General features: G+C 42.8%; 1 protein-coding gene across 11 annotated transcripts in view; it reads right to left on the bottom strand.

Annotated features, from left to right (window-relative positions):
* Positions 1–20249, bottom strand: part of MYT1L (myelin transcription factor 1 like) — a 513986-nt gene that overhangs the window by 202502 nt on the left and 291235 nt on the right. For all 11 annotated transcript variants that reach the window (XM_060234467.1, XM_060234449.1, XM_060234515.1 and 8 more), the window contains one exon: positions 14282–14360. In XM_060234467.1, the coding sequence (XP_060090450.1) occupies positions 14282–14284 (3 nt within the window). In that variant the 5' untranslated portion in view covers positions 14285–14360. The remainder of the gene's footprint in view (positions 1–14281; positions 14361–20249) is intronic.

Here is a 20249-nt window from a genome sequence, read left to right as displayed (position 1 = left end):
TACCTCCACTTTCCTTATAAAGGGATTTTCTTTAAAGGAATCCCAGTTGAGACAGGAAGCAAGAGATTTCTCTGCAGTTTAAAACCGAGGCCAAGAATTCTAGTATATTACGATGCTTTCAAAAGAGAATTTTAGGCAAAATTAGAAACTAAAATAGGAGAGAACAAGCAAGCATAAAAAGACATTAAGATTTTAGATGTCTGCATCTTTCATGCAGATATGGCATTTTCTTTTGGGGCTGCAGCAATATTCTGTGGAAATCTGATGTATATAACATTAGTTAAGCCTCCATTCTTTGAATATATTCAAAAGTATTCTGTCAAGTTTACATAGCACAGATCTTTTTAAGAGAATGGTGATCTCTGATCAGAGATCTAAGTAGGTGCTCAGCCATATTTACAGATTTGTTGTAATCATGGGGTACCATTAATTGCAATTGAGGAAGCAGAAGAATGCACATGAAGGAATACATGCACGGATCAGCCATCTCCATGAAAATTAACAGGAAAGCTGCAGCAGTGGGAAGCTCTGTGCACACATTAGAACTACAACACCCAGAATAGATCACTGGATTGGGGAAATGGGACTGGAGGACACTTCAGAAGTCATTTTGTATAAGTGTGTGCAATAGTAGGATTCTCCATTCAGAGCATGGTAGAGTTCACACCATATTTTGCACATGATGACTGTACAACAGAACCCAATATCATTAATATTTTCACTGATAAACAGCATGGGAAAACAACTTGCACTCTTTAAGTAACTATCAAATGGTCAATGTTCATTCAATATAATCCCCCCTTCCCAAGAAAACATATGTTAAAATTAAATCTCAGCATTAGTGCTTAATAGGAAGGTTATCTCTATCTCATAGCACTGCTGGATGTCCTACACATACGCCCTTGCAAACAAAGAGGTGAAAACTTGCCACATATCACACTAAATAAAATAGCAAAATTTTCATTGTATTCCCCATGCATTGCAGTTAGAGAGCATATAATTTCTTACTTTGTACCACTGTAAAACAATCCTATTAAAATCTTATTAAATCAAATCCAATTAAAAGACATTGGTTGCTTAGCACGAACTAACCATCATTAGAAAGAGACCCCTGTTAAGTGTCACAATCTTCTTACTCTCTTGCACAATAATTGATACGCCAACAGTGAGATGAAACCCCCTACCAAATCTGAAGGATTTAGATTTTTTTTTTTTTAAAGGGCCTCTAAAACTTTAAAATGCATGCAAGTTTGTCTGGCCAACAACACTTTGGACTCGTGAAAGTGGTATATAAGTACTGTTATAAATTGCAATAACTGCAATCAAAAAAAGAACTCTCTGACTGTGTGTACACACCATGTCACAACTGCGCTCTTGACCTTCAGCCGCCTTCCATCAAGAGTTGCCAATAACCAAGCTGGTCTAGCTAAAAAACTCCTTTTCTTTGCCCCCTGCTTGCTTGGGGTTGTTACTCCAGGAGTTCAGCAACAACCAACACCCCTCCCATTCAATACTGTCAGAAATGGTCAGAGTAACCCACCCACCACTTTTCAGTGTTGCAAGCATGATTTTTCTAAGCAGTCCACTCACATCCAAAACTCATGAATAAAATAAATCTTTTATAACTAAGCATAAATCCTAGGAAGCACAGATAATTGGGAAGACTCAGTAGGCAGACAGCTTTGGGCAGACATCTTAACAGCTACCTTGCTAAATAATTCTTCACTTACAAAGAGCCTCAACATTCCACTCCTGAGAAGGGGTCCAAAACCAAGCAAATTGACCCTGTCACAGTCTTCACACAAGTCTAAACTCTGGTCTTAACCCCAATCCAAGCCAATTATAGGTTTTCCTGCATTGTAAAAGTTCGTTTCCTAACCCAATCAGAATCTAAGGGCACAGGCTCAAAGTTTCCCTCCAGTCACCTCAAAAGTCAGGATTATTACAATTAAAGCACTAAATCAGTACTGATCTATCATGGCACTTAGCAGCTTTCCCAAATGGACAAACTGAAGCTAGGTTTAAGTTTCCTATGGATAGCTCATAGATCATGATATACCAGTCTCTTCAACTCCTGGGAAGTAATTTTAGGATTTCATTGCAATTAAACCTTTGCTAAAGGCATTTGCATCCTTTTATAATACAGCCAGGGCCTTTTTTCTTTTTAGCAAGAACGTACAGGAATGCAGTTCTGGCTGGCCTGGCATCAGGGTGTGTGGCCTAATATGCAAATGAGTTCCTGCTGGGCTTTTTCTGCAAACCTCCCCCTGAATACACCAAACCCAAGGAAAAAATATAAAATATGATGTCAATACAGTTATTTAATGGAAACTGCCCAATGCATTTTAGGATTAAGGATGTATTCCCTCCTTTCCAACCCCCCCCCCCCCAATTTTGATCATTTTCTCTTTTTAAAAATTTAGATCCTTTCATATTAAACAGAAAGGGTGCTGTATTAACAAATCATTTCTGTCAGTTTGATTGGTTGTGGTTGTACCCCTCATATCCTCCTTCCCAAATTTCAGGCTAATGGAAGAATGAGTTGGTCTAATAATGTGAACTAAAAATTGAGCACATCATAAGGAGAGCCAGAGTCTATCAGGGGTGTCAAACGCATTTGTTACAAGGGCTGGAACTGACATAAAGGGACTTTGTGGAGCTGGGCCATGTGTGTCATAAAATGTAATGGCAGGTAGCAGAGATATAACCTTTATGAAGGTCACAAGACAAACACAATTAAAGATTTTTTTTCTTAAAATACAAACATGCTTAAAACTCTTGCAATATTTTGTTTAAAATGGAAAGATGAGGGAATAGTGGGATTTGGCAATGCAATATTTAAAATAAAACATCAAGAAAAAGCACAAGGATCACAGCAGAAGCTAAAAATATAAAATGCTCTGAACCTGAGAAGACATTAAATGGCTGGGCATTACAAGCTTCTCCCCTCTCACTCAGGGTCTACTCAGGTTGGCAATGGCTCTCCAGTGTAATATCCCCCTTTAGCTGTGGTTCCTAGTTTAGGGTACTCACTAGGCACCAGTTCTCAAGTCCACTGGCTCAAACCCTTTATTTATATCCATCCTTTATTTGCAAAGACACAACTCCAGGAAGCAACAGCTTCAGCTGGTCATAGGAACACTAGAAAGTGTAATCAGAAATGGGGGGGGGGGGAGGAAATGTCTGCTGGGCACTACATTATTCCCTATGGAAATTGATTCCCATAGGGAATAATGGAGAATTGATCTGAAGGTATCTGGGCCTCTGGATAGGCTGTTTGTTGAGCTAGAGGCACCAAATTTTCAGCATAGTGTCTAATGACTCTTCTCAAAATCCACTCCAAGTTTCAAAAAGATTGGACCAGGGGATCCAATTCTATGAGCCCCCAAAGTAGGTGCCTCTATCCTTCATTATTTCTAATGTAGGGAAGGCATTTAAAAGGTGTGCGGTTCCTTTAAATGTGATGGCCAGAACTCCCTTTGGAGTTCAATTGTGCTTGTCACAACTTTGCTTATGGCTCCACCCCCAAAGTCTCCTGGCTGCACCCCAAAGTCCCCAGATATTTCTTGAATTGGACTTGGCAACTCTAATCTGGGCACAGAAACCTAAATATAAAATCCATTCTGCATGTTATTTGCAGCTTTGCAAGCCCAGAAGAGCTTCCTGCTGCAATGGCAAAGACAAGGCAGAAGGAGCTGAGACCTTTGGCAGCCTGGGAGCTTCAAAAGGTGAGGAGAGGATGGGGAGGAGAGGGGAGAAAAGAGCTGTGGGCCTGATTAAAGCCCTGGGTGGGCCAGTTCTGGCCTGCGGACCAGATATTTGAACCCCTGGTCTAGATTTCTTTATGATGTGTTCAGTTTTTAGTTGACCAATGCCCTTTTGCACTTTACCTCACTATTCTCTGCTTATTTTAGCATTTTTCTGCCAGCCTGGCACAATTTCCATATTGAACATATGAAGCTGCCTTATACTGAATCAGACCCTCCGTCCATCAAAGTCAGTATTGTCTGATCAGACTGGCAGCGGCTCTCCAGGGTCTCACGCTGAGTTTTTTCATGCCTACTTGCCTAGACCCTTTTTAGTTAGAGATGCCGGGGATTGAACCAGGGACTTTGTGCTTACCAAGCAGATGCTCTATCACTGAGCCACCATCCCTCCCCAACTGGAATCTAGCTGGGTGAAAACATGCTTCCAGAAGCAGAGTACAGTGAAATAAGGTGTTTATGTTGGGTGGATAGCATCAGAAGCACAAGATTAATTCCAGTGTTGTGTAAAAATAGCACCCCCTTGCTTAGCTGTTGATAACAGTGCCTAGTCGGACACACATCTGGCCAGCGCAGCATCAACTCCACTGGCTACTAATTGAGTACCGGATCCATTTCAAGGTTTTAGTTTTGACTTTTAAAACCTTATATGGCCTGGAACCGACATATTTACGGGACCACTTCTCCCCATATGCGCCCTGGAGATCATTATGATCCAGCATACAGCATCTGTTGACTGTCCTTGGCCCAAAGGACGTCTGACTTGCCTCAACCAGGGGCAGGGCCTTTTCAGCCCCAGCCTGATGGAATCAGCTCCCTTTAGAGATCCAGGGCCACCAAACCAGGCAGGGCCCCCCAAACAACAAAACCAAACATGAAATCCTGGCTATGGCCCTGGCCCTGAGCCCGTTTTTGAGAAAGGGTAGACTACAAATTACCTAAAATAAATTAAAAAATTTATACATCAATAGGCAAATAATATTTCTTCCTTGGTCGCATTTCCTTTCAAGGTAATATAAATATTAAAGAGGTTTCAGTTCTCTCTCTCTCACACACAACCAGATGGATCTGATCCTTCATAATCACTGATCTCTCACATGTCTGAAGTGTGAGTTTGCTTACTGGCGGGGCTGGGTGGAAAAAACCCTAATATTTTGCTTCCTCCCACTCAGCGCTTTTTTGTAGAAAAAGCCCAGCAGCAACTCACTTGCATATTAGGCCACACTCCCTGACATCACCATTGTTTTGTGCAGGGCTTTTTTTGTAGAAAAGGCCCTGCAGGAACATTTGCATATTGGGCCAAGTCAGCTGGAACTGTGTGCCTGTGCGTTCCTGCTCAAAAAAAGCCCTGTTCCTACTCAATCTGCAAGGCAAATAGACTGCCTTCCCCTTGGATTGGGAGAAAAAATCTTGAACCTCTGCTCTTTCCCCCCAATTTTTTTTTTTTTGGGGGGGGGAAGGATGGGAAATACATATCACTTGAAATTGCTCATAGAGGCAAATTACACTGATGGGGAATTAGGATTCACACAAAATACATCTCTTAAATAATATGAGATAAAGCAGTGGGGGTAGGGTTGCAGGGTGCAAAATGCTTCTCTGGGAAAATCCAATACATTCGTTTGTGACTTATCACAGTTGAGATAATCTGTCTGTCTGCTCTTCAGCACCATCATGCCCCAGCACAGAAAAAGACCATGTACTGCTCAGTTGCCTAAACAACACAAGTACACGTCCTGCTTGCTGAAATCCCAAAAAGCTGCATCATAATGCAGGAAAAGCCCAGTTTCCTAGGCAATACCAGGAAGCTTGCTCACCTTCCCACGCAATGCTCCTTAGCTGAAGCTCAACTCAGGAAGGGAGGGAGGGAAGCATCCCAGCATTGCCTGGGCAACACAAGAGTGTATTTTCCTTCCCCTATATAACTGGCAGTCTTCACTCAGAATCAACAAAACTGGGGATGGGAAATCTAATTTCTCCACATGCAAACTATGATGTACAGCTTGCGGGGCTGTTCCAACTCAGCCCTAGTTTAAAAAAAAACCAAAAACCCCCTCTGGAGAATGGTCTGAATTGATTATTAATCATCTAACAGATGGTTGAAGTGAAATGCAGTGGGATCTCAGGTGAAAAGACTAGCGAATACTAAGAAACTGTTCCTGGGAAATTGGCAAACTGAAGATCAACAATTCATACGACTGAAAGTAGAGTTTCACTTAAGTAGAAATATAAAATTTCAGTATTTTTGGAAGCTCAAATAAAAGATGGTTTATGGATGACCCAAAGCAAATACATTTGGTGACTGCCCTAGCCATAAATTCAAAGATGAAGAGGATGTTACTCATACTCTAATCTCAAGGCTTCTGTGGCTGTGTAGGGACTGGAACAAGAACACCCTTTGGGACTATCATGATTCATGCCATAAAGAGAAAAGGGATCTAGACTGGTCCCCTCAAACACCTGTCCTTGTTTCACAGGGAGGAGTCTGACCTGAAGACTGTGGAGAGGACTGGAACCTGGGAAGTTTACCAGGTTCCCCTCAGCCACTGACAGGAGATGGAGGGGCAGGGTTGCCGGATCCAGGTTGGGAAGCTCCTAGATATTTGGGGAGGGATTTGGGAGGATGGAGAGAATGGGTATCTCAATGGGGTACATTGACACAGAGTCCACCTCCAGAGCATCCATTTTTCTCAGAAGGAATTGATCTCTGTAGTCTGCAGAGGAGCTGCCCAGATATTCAAGGTGGGATGCTTATAAAGATAAAATGGGCCAGACTCCACCGCATCCTGTTTGGTTATTAGCCATACTGTTGTATGGTTAATTATTCTGTACATTGCAGATCCCTTTTATTCAATAAATTTCTGGCACAGTAAGATCCAAAAGTATGCACCCACTCTCTTCGTTATATGTCCCTCTGCAAAGTCGTTCTACAGAGAGAAAGCTACAAACTGCTGCACACTATGCTACTTGAACACATGTGTTTTAATTTTTTTTCTCCATCTGGGAGATAGGGAAGTATAAAAATAGAAAACAGAAAACACCGATTTTATCTCAAGAAGTGAGCAGTGACTCATCACACCCTGCCACAACTTTTGTTAAGATGCTACTGGACTTTTGCTCTTTTTTACATCTACAGATTTTGCAGTAAGTATATTATTTGGACAGAAAATAGTTGTATGCAGTACTTCAAGATATGCCGCTAGTCCTGTCTGGATATCAAATTAAACTTTGTAACACTGAAAACTGAATTCTTCAACAATTATCTATACACATTACAACGAATAGTGAACAAAATTAGTCATATTTCAACCATAAATACATCCTATTACGTTTGTGCTGTTTTATCTAGTTCAACAAGACCATGCCTGTGATCACACACACTAAATAATGCACTTTCAATCCACTTTACAACTGAATTTTACTGTGTGAACTGGCAAAATTCAGTTGAAAAGTGCATTGAAAGTGGATTGAAAGTGCATTATTTAGTGTGTGTGACCACAGCCCAGGTCAACAAAATCTGGGAAAGCCAGTTACGAACTAAGAAATGCTATATTACAATGACTGAACCTCAGTAAATTAGAAGCTGTAAATCATATGGAATCACAGAAACATAGATTTGGAAGGGACCTCAGGGTCATCTAGTCCAACACCCTGCACAATGCAGAAAATTCACAAATACCTCCCCCCAGTGACCCCTGTTCCATACCCAGAAGATGGCAACATCATATCAAATCATATCAAAGTGTTCTGTGTGTCTTTAAATGATTCACCCAGTTCTAAAACAGAACAGGGATAAAAATGTACTGGCATGGTTTCTTTAAATAACACAGCTTTGGTAAGAGTGAAAATCCTGGAAATGCAATTTTAAATGTATTAAAAATGCCAATGGCCTGTGCAATTCCTTTAGTTATGTGTTGTTCTTCCTGATGAAGAGCTTTGTGATGGTGCTGTTCAGAGGCAGTTTGCCATTACCTGCCTCCATGTCATGCCCCGGTATTCTTTGGAGGTCTCCCATACAAATACTAGCTAGGGCCATCCCTGCTTAGCTCCCAAGAACTTGTGAGATTGGGCTTGTCCGGGCTATCCAGGTCAGGGCGTGTCTAAATTGGAATTCTAATCCACTTTGGGAAAGGAAGGAGATAAATATTTTACTAAATAAGTATGAATTGAGTAAGAAATTTTATTCCCAAATGCAGCCCTGTGTGGATGCTTCATCACTTTTTACAGTTGTTATACCTTTACACACAAATGTAAGGTGTGAAGCCAAGTGTTGGATTCCTCTATGAACTAACTATTGCTTTACAATGGGTATCCTGAAGGGAGCAACAGCTATTAAACTGTGCGAGAAAATCTTCAAACAAATTGTAGAACATATACTTTAGTTCTGAGTAATTTGAAATCTTTATTGGCTTTGAAACTTGTGATATGAACTTTTTTTTTAAAAAAATTGGCCTTTGAAATAACAGAAATCTACTAGGGAGGGAATCTGAAAAGCAAAAAAAACCCACTCACCCTTGGCCAAGCAGTGTTAAGAGTTCAGACATTTTAACAAATATATGTCTGCTTTCTTAATTACATTCCCTCCTTCCTACAGTCAAAAAGATATTTGTGTTTATAATTTATCACATATCTCCAAAAATGGAGTTCCCCCTATTGGACAGAGTGGAAGATTCTGCATTTTTAGGTTTTATCTGTGACTATATCTCCAGACATCTCTCACATTTGCTTTAAAAGCAGCCCACATTCCCCAAGAGAAATCAGCTCTGCAAAGCCAATTATTAGACCCAGTCTAATAATCAGGGAAGGTGGGCTCCCATCGATTAAATGGCATCAGAAGAAGGGAAGTTCAATCCCTTCATTCCTGGCTGTATGCAACCAATCCAAATCATTCTGCTCTCCCGCCTGCAGCTACTTTTTAAAAAATTACAGATGTCTGGAGACCTGGTGATGGATCTCTCTTATCTCATCTAGTTGCCCTCCTAATTCTTGCCTTTTGCTAATGAGTAGTTTCCAGTTCTAGGCTGAAAGTTAGAAACCACAAAGGATAATTCTGAAATGGGTTTGTGACTATTGGAAATAGGGCTGCCAGCCTCAAGGTGGGACCTGGAGATCTCCCACTTTTACAACTGATCTCCAGCTGGCAGAAATCAGCTCCCCTGGAGAAAACGGCTGCTTTGAAGGGTGAACTCTATGGCACTGTACCATGCTGAGGCCCCTCCCCTCCCAAACCCTGCCCTCTACTGGATCCACTGCCAAAGTCTCCAGGTATTTTCCAACACATACCTTGCAACCCTAGAAATACCCTTTCTCCTGATCAACAACATTAAAAGATTTCCCTATATTTTTAGATGCCAGGAGCTTGAAGCAGAGCAAAGCCACTCATCCAGCTATTGTAAGAAACATTCCTCCCCACCCCACCCCACCCCACTCCTCATCTATTCATAATATAATTATACTCTTCTGGCAACATGGCTATCTTGATTTTCAAATGCAGAGCATTGAGCAGTTCCGGCAGCTCATCAGAAGGCCTGCACTGACATGGTGAAAACTGATACTATGCCTAAAGATCTTTTGTGCAATATAAATTGCTTTTTTATGACAAGCCTATGCATATCAATTTAAAAGCTTATCTTTCTTCAGAACAGAATGATAAATGTGGCCCGCTAGTGATATGTAGGTATGACCAAAGATCTCTTGTACATGCTTCTACCATATTTGTTTTCCAAAATGTCTAATATTAACCTACTTTTGATGACCGCCACTTTGATTCTGTTAATGCTCCAATATTAACCATGTGACACAGGTTATTATTAAATTGAGATTCAGGGGACTTTTCTTTATTTATCCAGTGGTGTGACTGCTAGTTGGATTTTATTACAATGCTTGAGGAGGGGAAATGATGACACTGACATAAGATCAAGTCAAGTGAGCATTCAGAACAAACTTATTTTAAGAATAGCTATAATTTGAATCTCATTTAGTTTCAATGTTCCCTGACCCAAAAATAAACTCCTAATTTGTATATATGTTCAAAACCACTAAATTTCTTTAAAAATCATTAAATTAGGGAAAGTAATGTTAAGAACTTATCTCCAAATAAACATGACGGCAAAAATTTGGTCAGTTTGACATTCTGTTTTCCTTATTTAAATAAGAAAGGCCAGGCCTTTCCCATGTTAGCTGCATGAGGGGGTGCGGGGGACCCACCTTACCTCTACTGCTGCTACCGCCAGCTGATGCTGCTGCCACCGCTGCTACCACGGCATCTAAAGCATCCTTCACTGTTGCCCCTCCTCCTCCAGAGGGGAGGGAGGAAGAGTGTGCATGGCTGGCATGACAGATGGGTAGAGAGGGGTCCAGGGGGCCCACCTGCTGGTGCAGCTTTGTTTCCTGCTACAGCCGCAGCCCAGTTGGCTCTCATTGTGACACTCTGTCCCTTCATCCCTGTGCCACACCCAGGGTGGGAGGGAAGAAGGGGGTAGCAGGATGCTGGATTGGGGTTTTGCAAGGATTGGCACCCCTCCTCTGAGGAGGAGGAGGAAGTGAAGGAAGGGAGACACGCCATCAATGCATGGAGGTGGAGGACATTGTGTGCTTTTAGGGCACTGAGGGGTGGGAAGGAATGCAGGTGAGGATATGGGTCAGTAGTACATACACCACATACAGCAGGGTGCAGGAGGAAGCCCAGCCTGGAGCTAAGTGGGCAGCCAACAGTTGTGGCCTCACACACACACGCAGCCCAGCTTGTGATGGGACACCCAATTCAGCACCCTTGATGGCCAACACCCTAGACAGGCACCTAAAATGTCTAGTGGTTGAGCTGGCCCTGTTGACTGTGTGTCTCCAGGTTCCATCTAGAATTTTCAGGTCTCTGCCAGGGACAGAGGATAACCCCCTCCAAGGCCCCTCCGCCTGGTCCCAATCAACTGGCTTGTGAGGGACCTAACAACAGGAAAACTAGGCCTTGGCCTGTGCTGCCAGCAATGTTAATTCTGGAAATGACATCATCACATTTCCAGCAAAGCAGGGTCTCCCGAATCAAGCTGCAGGTTGCTGGTGTTGGGTTTCAATGTCTGCAGCTGACCAGTGGAGCAAAGCCAGTGAGAATAGATGCAGAGAACTTGGTGTCAAGATAACAGTCCAGAAGTCAGAGTAACCAGGAAACAGTGTTGGAAAGAACAATGCCAGAAACAGAGAACACAGTTGGAGTCCAGTAGTGCCTTTAAGACCAACAATGTTTTATTCAGAATGTAAGCTTTCGAGTGCATGCACACTCTGTCAGACAATGAAATGAAGGTACACACAAAAGCTAACACTCTGAATAAAACTGTCTTAAAGGTGCTATGGGACTCCAACTTTGTTCTATTGCAGGGGTGGGGGACCTTTTTTCTGCCAAGGGCCACTAAGAAACTTATAATATCATTCGCGGGCCAGCAGGCACTCATTAGCATATTAGGTCAAACCCCCTGATATTAGCATATTAGGCCCCACCATCTGGAATAATCAAGTGGAAGTTGAATTGGTGGAAGCTGGCTCCCACCCCTCCTTCCCTCCCTTCATGCTGAAACTGCAGCTGCTCCCACCAGACCCAAGGCACCCAAATACCCCACCAACCATCCTTCACAACACCACCACTCAGGCTCCAGAGAGAGAGAGAGAAATAAAGGGAGATAAGGAAATGAAAGGGAAGAAAAGGAATGAAAGAAAATAAAGAAAGGGGGAAAATAGAAATAAAGGGAAATAAAGAATTGGTGGGGGAAGAAAAGAAAATAAAGAAAGGGGGAGAAGAAAGGGAAACAAAAAGGGGGAACAAAAACATGAAAGAGAAACAAAAACATGTCCACCACCACCCCGCCAGCTAGGCCTGGGGAGGCTGCTGCGCAGCTCGTACAGCCCAGCGATTCCTGACAGCCAGCTGGGCGGGGAGGCCGGCGCACAGCTCAGAGATTGCTGCTGGCTGGGCAGGTAGACCGGCGCACAGCCTGGCCCGGAGATCACTGCTGGGTGGGTGGGGAGGCTGGTGTGCATCCCAGAGATTGCCCAGCTGGGCGGGGAGGCCAGCACACAGCCCGGAGATCGCTGCTGGCTGGGAGGAGAGGCCAGCACGCAGCCTGGCCCGGAGATCGCCGGCAGCTGGGCGGAGAGGCCAACCTCCCCACCCAGCTGGTGGTGATCTCTGGGCCAGGCTGCGTGCTGGCCTCCCCACTCAGCCGCCAGTGATCTCCAGGCTGCGCGCCAGCCTCCCAAGACCCAGCTGGCCAGAGGGAATTGCACCACGCCCAGCACAGGGATCACCACCGGCCAGCTGGGAATGGGGAGGCCAGTGCACAGCCCTGCAATCATCGCCAGCCATCTGGGCCCAGAAGGCCGGCACACAGCATGACCCGGAGATCTCCACGGGCCAGCTGGGCCTGGGGAGGCTGCTGCAGGCCAGTCTGAGGGGTCTCACGGGCTGTAAACATCCCGTGGACCGGAAGTTCCCCACCCCTGTTCTATTGCTTCAGACCAACATGGCTGCTCCCCTGGATCCAGAAATAGAGAGTTTGGAAAGCAGGTTGTCAAGAAGCAGTCCAGGAGTCGAATTACCAAGGAATCCTCCTATCAGCCCAAGAGTTCCCTTCAGTCTTTGTAGCCTCCAGCATTGTCAGTGTCAGCTGGCGATTGGCATTGGGCTGCAAGGTGGGCATTCTTACACCTAATTTGTAAGTCCAGCCTGGATCTTTTCCTGCGATGCTCCAAGGGCTTTGGTGACCCCAGAGAAGTGGGAACAGCTGGCTGTACTTTGGCTGCCGGTTTAGAGCAGGAAGGCTGAGACAGCTCTGCATCCACTCTTGGTTGCAGGTCAGGGAACAGTTGAATTTCTTCCCCCTGTTGCTCTACTGCTGTTTGCTTTGGACTAGGCATATTTGGCCCTGCCTCATCCAAGGAGTCTTTGCTTTCACAGATCTCTGGCTGGTCCACAACACAGGGACAGTCCAGCATTTGTGAAATAACTCTATGGTAAAAAAAAATGAATACAACCATAGAGGTTTTACCTTTATAGCAGAGCATTGTCCCGTTGCCAGTGATGTGATGACATCTCTTCCGGAGTGTACCAGAAGTGACATCACTACATTGATGGTGACACAGGCCCAGGCCAGTTTTCCTGTAAGTAAGTGCCCTGCCCCCCCCCACACCCAATGCCAGTTACCAGAGAGTACCAGACAACCCTAGTTCTCTCTGTATATTCAAACACGTTTGTTACTATACAGAAGTTGATTACAACTCAGCATTCATTAGCATAAAGGACACAAAAATCTCTTGGTGACATGTTTCCCTGACAGAATTTTTCTTGCACTAATCCTGACAGCTTGTACAAAATTTGCCTCACCTATGGGGGGTGGGGGGGGTGGGGTGGTTGAGACCTTTTCTAATTCTAAAGGATTTTAATGTTTTTAAGAGTTTCAAGTCTTCTTCTGGTATTTATTTTTCTACAGGCTTGTGTAAAGCATGACTAGTTAGCAGATCAGCTCCAAGCCAAAGTAGCTTTACAACTGAGGTGACAACAACATTACTGTTAGAAATTCTATAGCTCAGCAGTCTTCAGCCTTTTCAGACTCAAGACCAGTACTCCTGTTAAGCTGAGGAGTCTTGTGAGCAAAAATTCTACTTTTTGAGCTACTGGCATTCAAGTTGTGAACTACTGCATAAATTAGCTTGCTCTGGGACCATTTTTCCTGAGCTAAGACAAAAATGTGTGAGCCAGAGGCTAATAAACTGTGAGCTAGCTCACACTAAGTCAGCTTAGAGGGAACACTGCTCAAGACCCTTCTTTAAACCCCATGCAGCAGCATAGGATCCACTCAGTTGCAAGCACCAAGTGATTCTCACCTTGTTGTTTTGCTGCTGTTCTCATTGTGATTACAATGAGAAGTAGATGGTATAGTGCCCTGCAGTTCCTTCCAAAAAAAGCATCAGATAAAGTGGCAATTTACTAGATAGGAGCTTGTGATTTCACATGTGATTTGTTTGTATGTCTTCCCACTTTATACATTATAGGAAAAAGGCTTTTCAGCTTGTTATCTACTTTCCCTGTACATTTGAAGGAAAAAACAGGTTTCTAATTAGCAAATCTATTTTTGTTGATTGGATTAATCTGCCCCTAGATTTGAAAACTTTGTGCTTTTCCTATGACAAGGATGGTTGAAAATTCTCCTTCAGTACCTAACATTCTGCTGGGGCCCAGATTACTCCTGAAATTACAATTTATGTCCAGACTAGTGAGACCATGGAAGCAGTGGCAGCTTCATAGAGCAGACTCTATAGCATCACCTCCCACAACTGCCTAAATTCCAAAATCCTTAGCCTTAGCCCCCAAATTAGCTGGAATTTTCCAAGACAATGCTGGCAATCCTGGCCTTCCAATTGTCTTAGTTTCATATAGCTCCCCCTCCCAAATCCGTGTAAAATTCTGAAACAATTATGCCTTTACAACCAATTCAGAAGCCATCATATATCTATTACCCAAGTGGTCTCACCATGCGGGTCAAAAAACTTGTCGGGATGGCATCCAGGGATACAGTAGACGTTTCTACAAACCTGGGACTTCAGAAAAATCTGAAAATGGAAAAAAAAAAGAGAGTTAAATCCTACAAAAATGTTTTAGACATCCTATGTTGTCAATGGTTTCTAAATGTTTAAGGTGATACAAAAGTATATCTTGGTTAAGGCTCTGTCATGTCCATAAACTTAGTAACCTGTATCAGTGAGAATTCTATCTGAGATTTAATGCACCTGAATAATTTCCACAGAAAACTAAGAGCTGAAATACTCCTGAAAGTATTTGATGCTAAAAAAAATAGCCTATGTTGTTGCTTCTCCAGCAGAGAGTGCTAAGGGATTCACATGCCTGTTGTCACAGTGCATAGTGAGAGAGAAATTTTATTCCCATTGGCTTTTCAAATGCTACCACAAGCTCCTAATTATGACCAACTGAAATGGTATAGCAAAAGTTATTCTCTTCTGAGTTCAATCTACATTAACAGTAGTCACAAAACCTTCTCAGTTTGCACTTCTGCTTTATAACTTAGTGAATGTGGAATATTTGCAACTAGCAGCTCCAGATTGATATAGTCATATGTCATGATCCTGGGCCTAGCGAGGCCTGCAGGCCCCTGGGAAGCCTGCTTAGGAGTTACTGGGAAAAGCCTACATTTCCCAGGATCCCCTCTGATTGGGTAGCAAGGGTTTTGGAGGGAACAGGCTCCGAGAGGGGTAGGACCTGGGAAGAGAATATAAAGACCCAGTCCAGGAAGTGGGTGTTCTTTCCCCGGAAGGTTGAGCTAGAGGTAGTCTGTGCCTGAAGAACTTGAGCAGGGGAAAGCTCTTGCATCTAAGGAAAGGGGTAAGTGCTGGTTAGTAGTTTAGTGACTGTAAATTAAGACGCGTTAGGACTTTTGTTTATTTTCCCTTCACCCTTTTACTGTTTTATGCACTTTGTTAATTTATATAGCACTGACTTTAAAATAAACTAGGCTTCCCAACCCCCCGCCCTGCCGGGGGACCCCAAAATTTGCAGCCTCCTCCCCCGCTCTCCAAAAATCCGGAAGCGGGGGGGGGAACAGTGAGTCCGAGTCCTTCTCCGAGCCCATCTCGGTGCAGCAGCTACGGTGTAAAGTGGACAAGAGGTGGCAGCGCAGCAGTGTTGCCTGCTCCGCCTCTGAGGTAAAATGAGAGAAGGGGAGGGTGGAGGCAGGGGGAAAAATGAGCCACAGAACGGGATGAGCGCAAGCAGCTGTCCGCTCAACCGACATTGCAAGTGGGGGAAGGGAGGCTGGGTCTGTCCTCCTCACCATCGCATTTGACCCAGCAGGAGCACTTTTAAGATCAACAAAGGTTTTTTTTCTCTCTTCATCTGTGAGTGAGCGAGCGAGTGCGTGCTGGAGGTGAAGGGGAGCTATAAATGCCATCCTTTCTCACTCTCTTTGCGATTGTTTTCCCCAGCAGCACTGCACCTTTAAGATTAAGGAGGCTTCCCCCCCCTCCTTGAGTTTTTCTGTGTGTTGGGGGTGAAGACTGTGCCTGCTTCCCCGCCCCCTTTCCTCAGTATCATGTTTGACCCAGCAGCACTTTACCATCAACAAACGTCCCCCCCTTCCTGTGTGTGTGTGTGTGTGTTTGTGTGAGAGAAAGAGACTGAGAGTTTGTTGCAGGTAGAGAAGGGAGGCTGGGTCTGTCCTCCTCAGCATCATATTTGGAAAGGGGTGAGTGGGGAGAGACACAGTAAATCAGTTTTGCTAACTATTTGGAAACCAAAGAAGGGAACTACCTGGGGATCCTAAGCTTAAAAGGGTAAAGTCTAACCTAGAGTGCTAGACTAGGGTCTGGGAGACCTGGATTTGAATCCCCACCCTGCCAAGGAAACTTGCTGGGTAACATTGGAATACTCTCAACCTCTGATGGAAGCAGCTTTGGGTTCCCATGGAAGGTAGGATATAAATTAAGATTGCCAACCTCCAGGTGGTGGCTGGAGATCTACTACTCAACAAATGTTTGAGTAGCAGAAAGCAATGTAAAGAGATAAATTTAAATTTGGAAGGAGGAAGTGACATCACAGGAAGGGAAGGCGTTTGGGTACAGTGTGCTGAAAGTGACACCATCGAAAGAAGTGGAGCGTTGAAGTGACATCACTTGATCTTTGACCTGGAAGTGACATCACAGATATGAAATCACAAAGGTGATGTCATATCCTGCTCCTGGCCCCACCCCAAGTCTTTTGGCTCCACCCCCAAATTCCCCAGATATTTGCTGAGTTGGACTTGGCAACCCTAAAATAAACCTTTTTTGTTGTTGTTCACTCTGCCTGGTCCTCACGCCTATTATTTGGCCTAAGCTACAGGAGGCCTGAAGGGCTTGGGAGGGGACTCTGGGCCTTCTCAAGGGGAACCCTTAACCCAGAGTGGTGGCAGCAATTGCTAATACCCCCCTGAGTCTTGACATCATATGAGCTGCCCCTTATTTTGAGTATATTCTTCTACAAATCAATCACAAATAATGAAAAGTTGCTACAGTAAACAGTGCTTCAAAGAACATTCTTTCAGTAACCCAATTAGTAGCCATGATGTTACATCTTGAAAAATGGCAACCTATTTATTTTTGTTTTTATTTCAAATAATGTAAGAAAAGCTTTTTCCCCTTTCAAATTAAATATCTAATTTCTATAGTGTGCTATACTGTTTACTTCAATAATTAATATCCTACACCAGCAAGTCCCACAGATTAATTATACATTTAATAAAATGTATTAGAAAATCCAGAGCTTTTACATTTTTTATGAATATCTTAAGGGGCGATAGCTGGTATTGTGATGGTATCATGTATATTTAATGATATATACTTCATATAACATTGCATGCACTTCCCAAACTCTTTAGACCAATAAGCTGCTACCAAGTCTCTTTTTTGTCATCACAGGTTCTCTTCTTTCATTATGCATATCCAACTTTCTGGGTATCCCAAACAGCAATAGCAACTCATTCCTTTTTCCATTTTGCCATGGGAACCAAATATAATGCACAGGGGAACAAGCTACCAGAATAGAATACAGCTGCCATTTTGCATCTTTCACAGTTTTGTGATTTCAATGCAGATATAAGGGCAGAGTCCCTCACGGTACATCCAGGCAAAAGATCCAATAGCAATGTAACTTGTTTTTCTTCAACAGTTGCCACTGCAGCAGCTTAAAAGAAAGCTGATGGATGCTGAGCCAGTTTCTATTAGCCAATAGAAAGCCAAGTATCTAGAGATTCAGTTTGGGGAGAAATTTCAGTGCTATCTGCTGTACAATTTTTTTAAAAAGTAGAAGACCCTTGCAGTGCCCTTGATTTAATTGTTGCTTATGCCATTATGAGGAAGAGATCACATATATGAACACTTGACTGGCAGAGAGCTTGGACAACAAGGCACTAGGCAAAGCAGTTAGGAATCCTACATGTTTAAGAGCAGGATTTCAAAACTGATTTACACTCAGAGAGATGGTGGAGGGTGATTTACATAATCTTTCCATCACAGTGTAAAAATCACCTTTCTCACTATTGTTCTATGTGAAACAGATTGTGGGTTGGTGGATGCATGGCTTTATGTTTCATATGTCCTCAAGATCAATGTAAGCAATCCATAAACAGACAGCAAAAATACTGAAGGAAGCAACCTATCAAGCAAGCCACGCATTGCACTACCACAGAATCATTAAGCAACCTCACCGGAAGCAAAATTCCTTTTGTATTTTTTACTTCCAGTGAGGCCCAAAAATGCTGGGCAAAAGAATTTATGAAAGCCATGCTAACTGGATAAAGGGGCAAGAGAACAGACTCTTTGGATACACTCAGAACTCCAGATTTTGTGAATACTGTTAGCATTTCTGTGAGAAAACACCCACTCTAGCAACATAACAGTGGAGCTGCTATGAACTCCAAGCAATAGGTAACCGATTTCAACATTCTTCCAAGAATTTCTAACAAAATTAGTGCATAAACAATTGTCAGTTGTACAATAATAAATCAGGGACATAAACTGATATGGTACTGAGCTACGTCTGACATTCTCATTTATATCCAGGTAGTGAGTTTCCCCTCCCCAATCTGAAATGGTGCCCTCATTGACAGGTTCTCAATGAAGCTTAGCTGCCATATGAAAATAATACACAAAGCTCACCCACTTCTATGTTTTGAATAAAACAGAACCAGAGAAATTAAACCTCACTGTTTCTTATCATACATTATTAGTCTTCAAACAGTTGCACTCATTTGAATGTACTATTTTGATGTGTGCTAAATATTTAATTTTCTAATTTTGAGCTTGAATACAAATTTGTTAATCCTGCTACTGACCACAAACAACCAAAACTATTATTGTGCCTAAGTACATCAAGCAAGACTGCAGCAGAAAGTCAGCCCAATAAGCATTTCCAAAATTCCAAAATATAAAACCTTAGTGAGTAAAATCATGCTTAACTAGAATGGGCTCTGAAATGCCAAATAAGTTTTAAATATATTTATTAAAAAAGAAAAATAAACCTAAAATACAGGCACTTTTTAGGATATTTTTACATTGGCTAAATAAATGATAATTTTGTAGTATCATATGTTCTTCCATGGTCCATATAATCAAATATGTAAATGTGAAAATATAGTAAATTAATGGTGGATGAATGTCTTCACAAATTTCAACAAGAAAGAAAAACTGTGTGGCACTGAACAGTGAATTACTGTATTAATATATATTATCCAAAGTACAGTCCGATACAGATACAATATAACAAGTCCAGTATATCCATTCACATAGCAGTCTCTCAAGTCAGAAGTATACACTGTAGCAAGGAAGTTACTGAGTTCCAAATGAACCTATCAAAATGCTTGCAGAAAATATTCAAACAATCTCGTGGAATCTTCAAACAATGTCATCAATAGAAAATAAACCAAGGGGGTTTCGGTACTGCTACCTTCCTCAGCCAAAGGCTTTCCATCACAATTCAATGCATTGTGGCTTTATTTAGCCATACTAGTAGTAGATAACTTGTTAATTGTGGCACCAGTCCAACAACTTTACAAGATGTACATTCAATAATTCTCTGGCTGGTTTTGTCCCTCCACGAGATTTTGCCAGGACTTCATTTACATCTATTGCACCATCAATCAGTCTTAGGTTGAGTCCAAGCACTTTCACTAATACTTGCTGAAAAGTATACCCAAACCCACAAGTTATCATGCTTGCTTAACATATCCAGTTATTATTACAGGTGGAGGCTGTGGTCAGGTGGTTAAGGCAGAACAAACTGAAGCTGAATTCAGACAAACCAGCAGTAATGCTGGTTGGGAAGGCTGCTTTTCTAGAAGGACTGAATCCACTTAACCTAGATGGAGTAATATTGGCTTTTTCAGAGCCAGTTAAGAGTTTGAGGTGCTCATGCACCCCCACCTTGCTCTTTGAAAAGCAGGTTAGCGTGGTGACCAGGAGTGCCTTTTATCAACTACATCTGATTCACCAACTTTCTTGTTACCTAGACTCACCTAATCTGGCCATGTTGATCTATGCTTCTGTAACCTCATGGACGGATTATTGCAGCACACCGTACAGCCCTTGAAGACAACTCAGAAACAACTGGTTCAGAATGTTGCCAAGGGCTAGCCACTAGGAAAATATATGTTGCCAGTCTGTTTTTGAGTTCAATTCAAGATGCTACTTGTGACCGCCAAAGCCCTTCATGACTTAGGACCCACATATCTGAAGAACTGTATCCTTCCATATGTCCTTGTGTGCTAACTATGGTAGCCAGGCAGCCATCTCTTAATTATACCACTGCAAGGGTGGTCTGTTTGGCATCAACCATGGTCCAGGCCTCTAGCTCTGTGGAATGAACTCCCTGAACAGGTGAGGGTACATTTTATCTGGACATCTTCAGGAGGCACTGCAAGGCCTGTCTGTCTGCCAGGGTTTGAATAGCAAATA

This window comes from Heteronotia binoei, chromosome 1 (genome assembly GCF_032191835.1).
Source record: "Heteronotia binoei isolate CCM8104 ecotype False Entrance Well chromosome 1, APGP_CSIRO_Hbin_v1, whole genome shotgun sequence".
NCBI classification, from domain to species: domain Eukaryota; kingdom Metazoa; phylum Chordata; class Lepidosauria; order Squamata; family Gekkonidae; genus Heteronotia; species Heteronotia binoei.
This window is presented reverse-complemented; position numbering and strand designations above follow the sequence as displayed.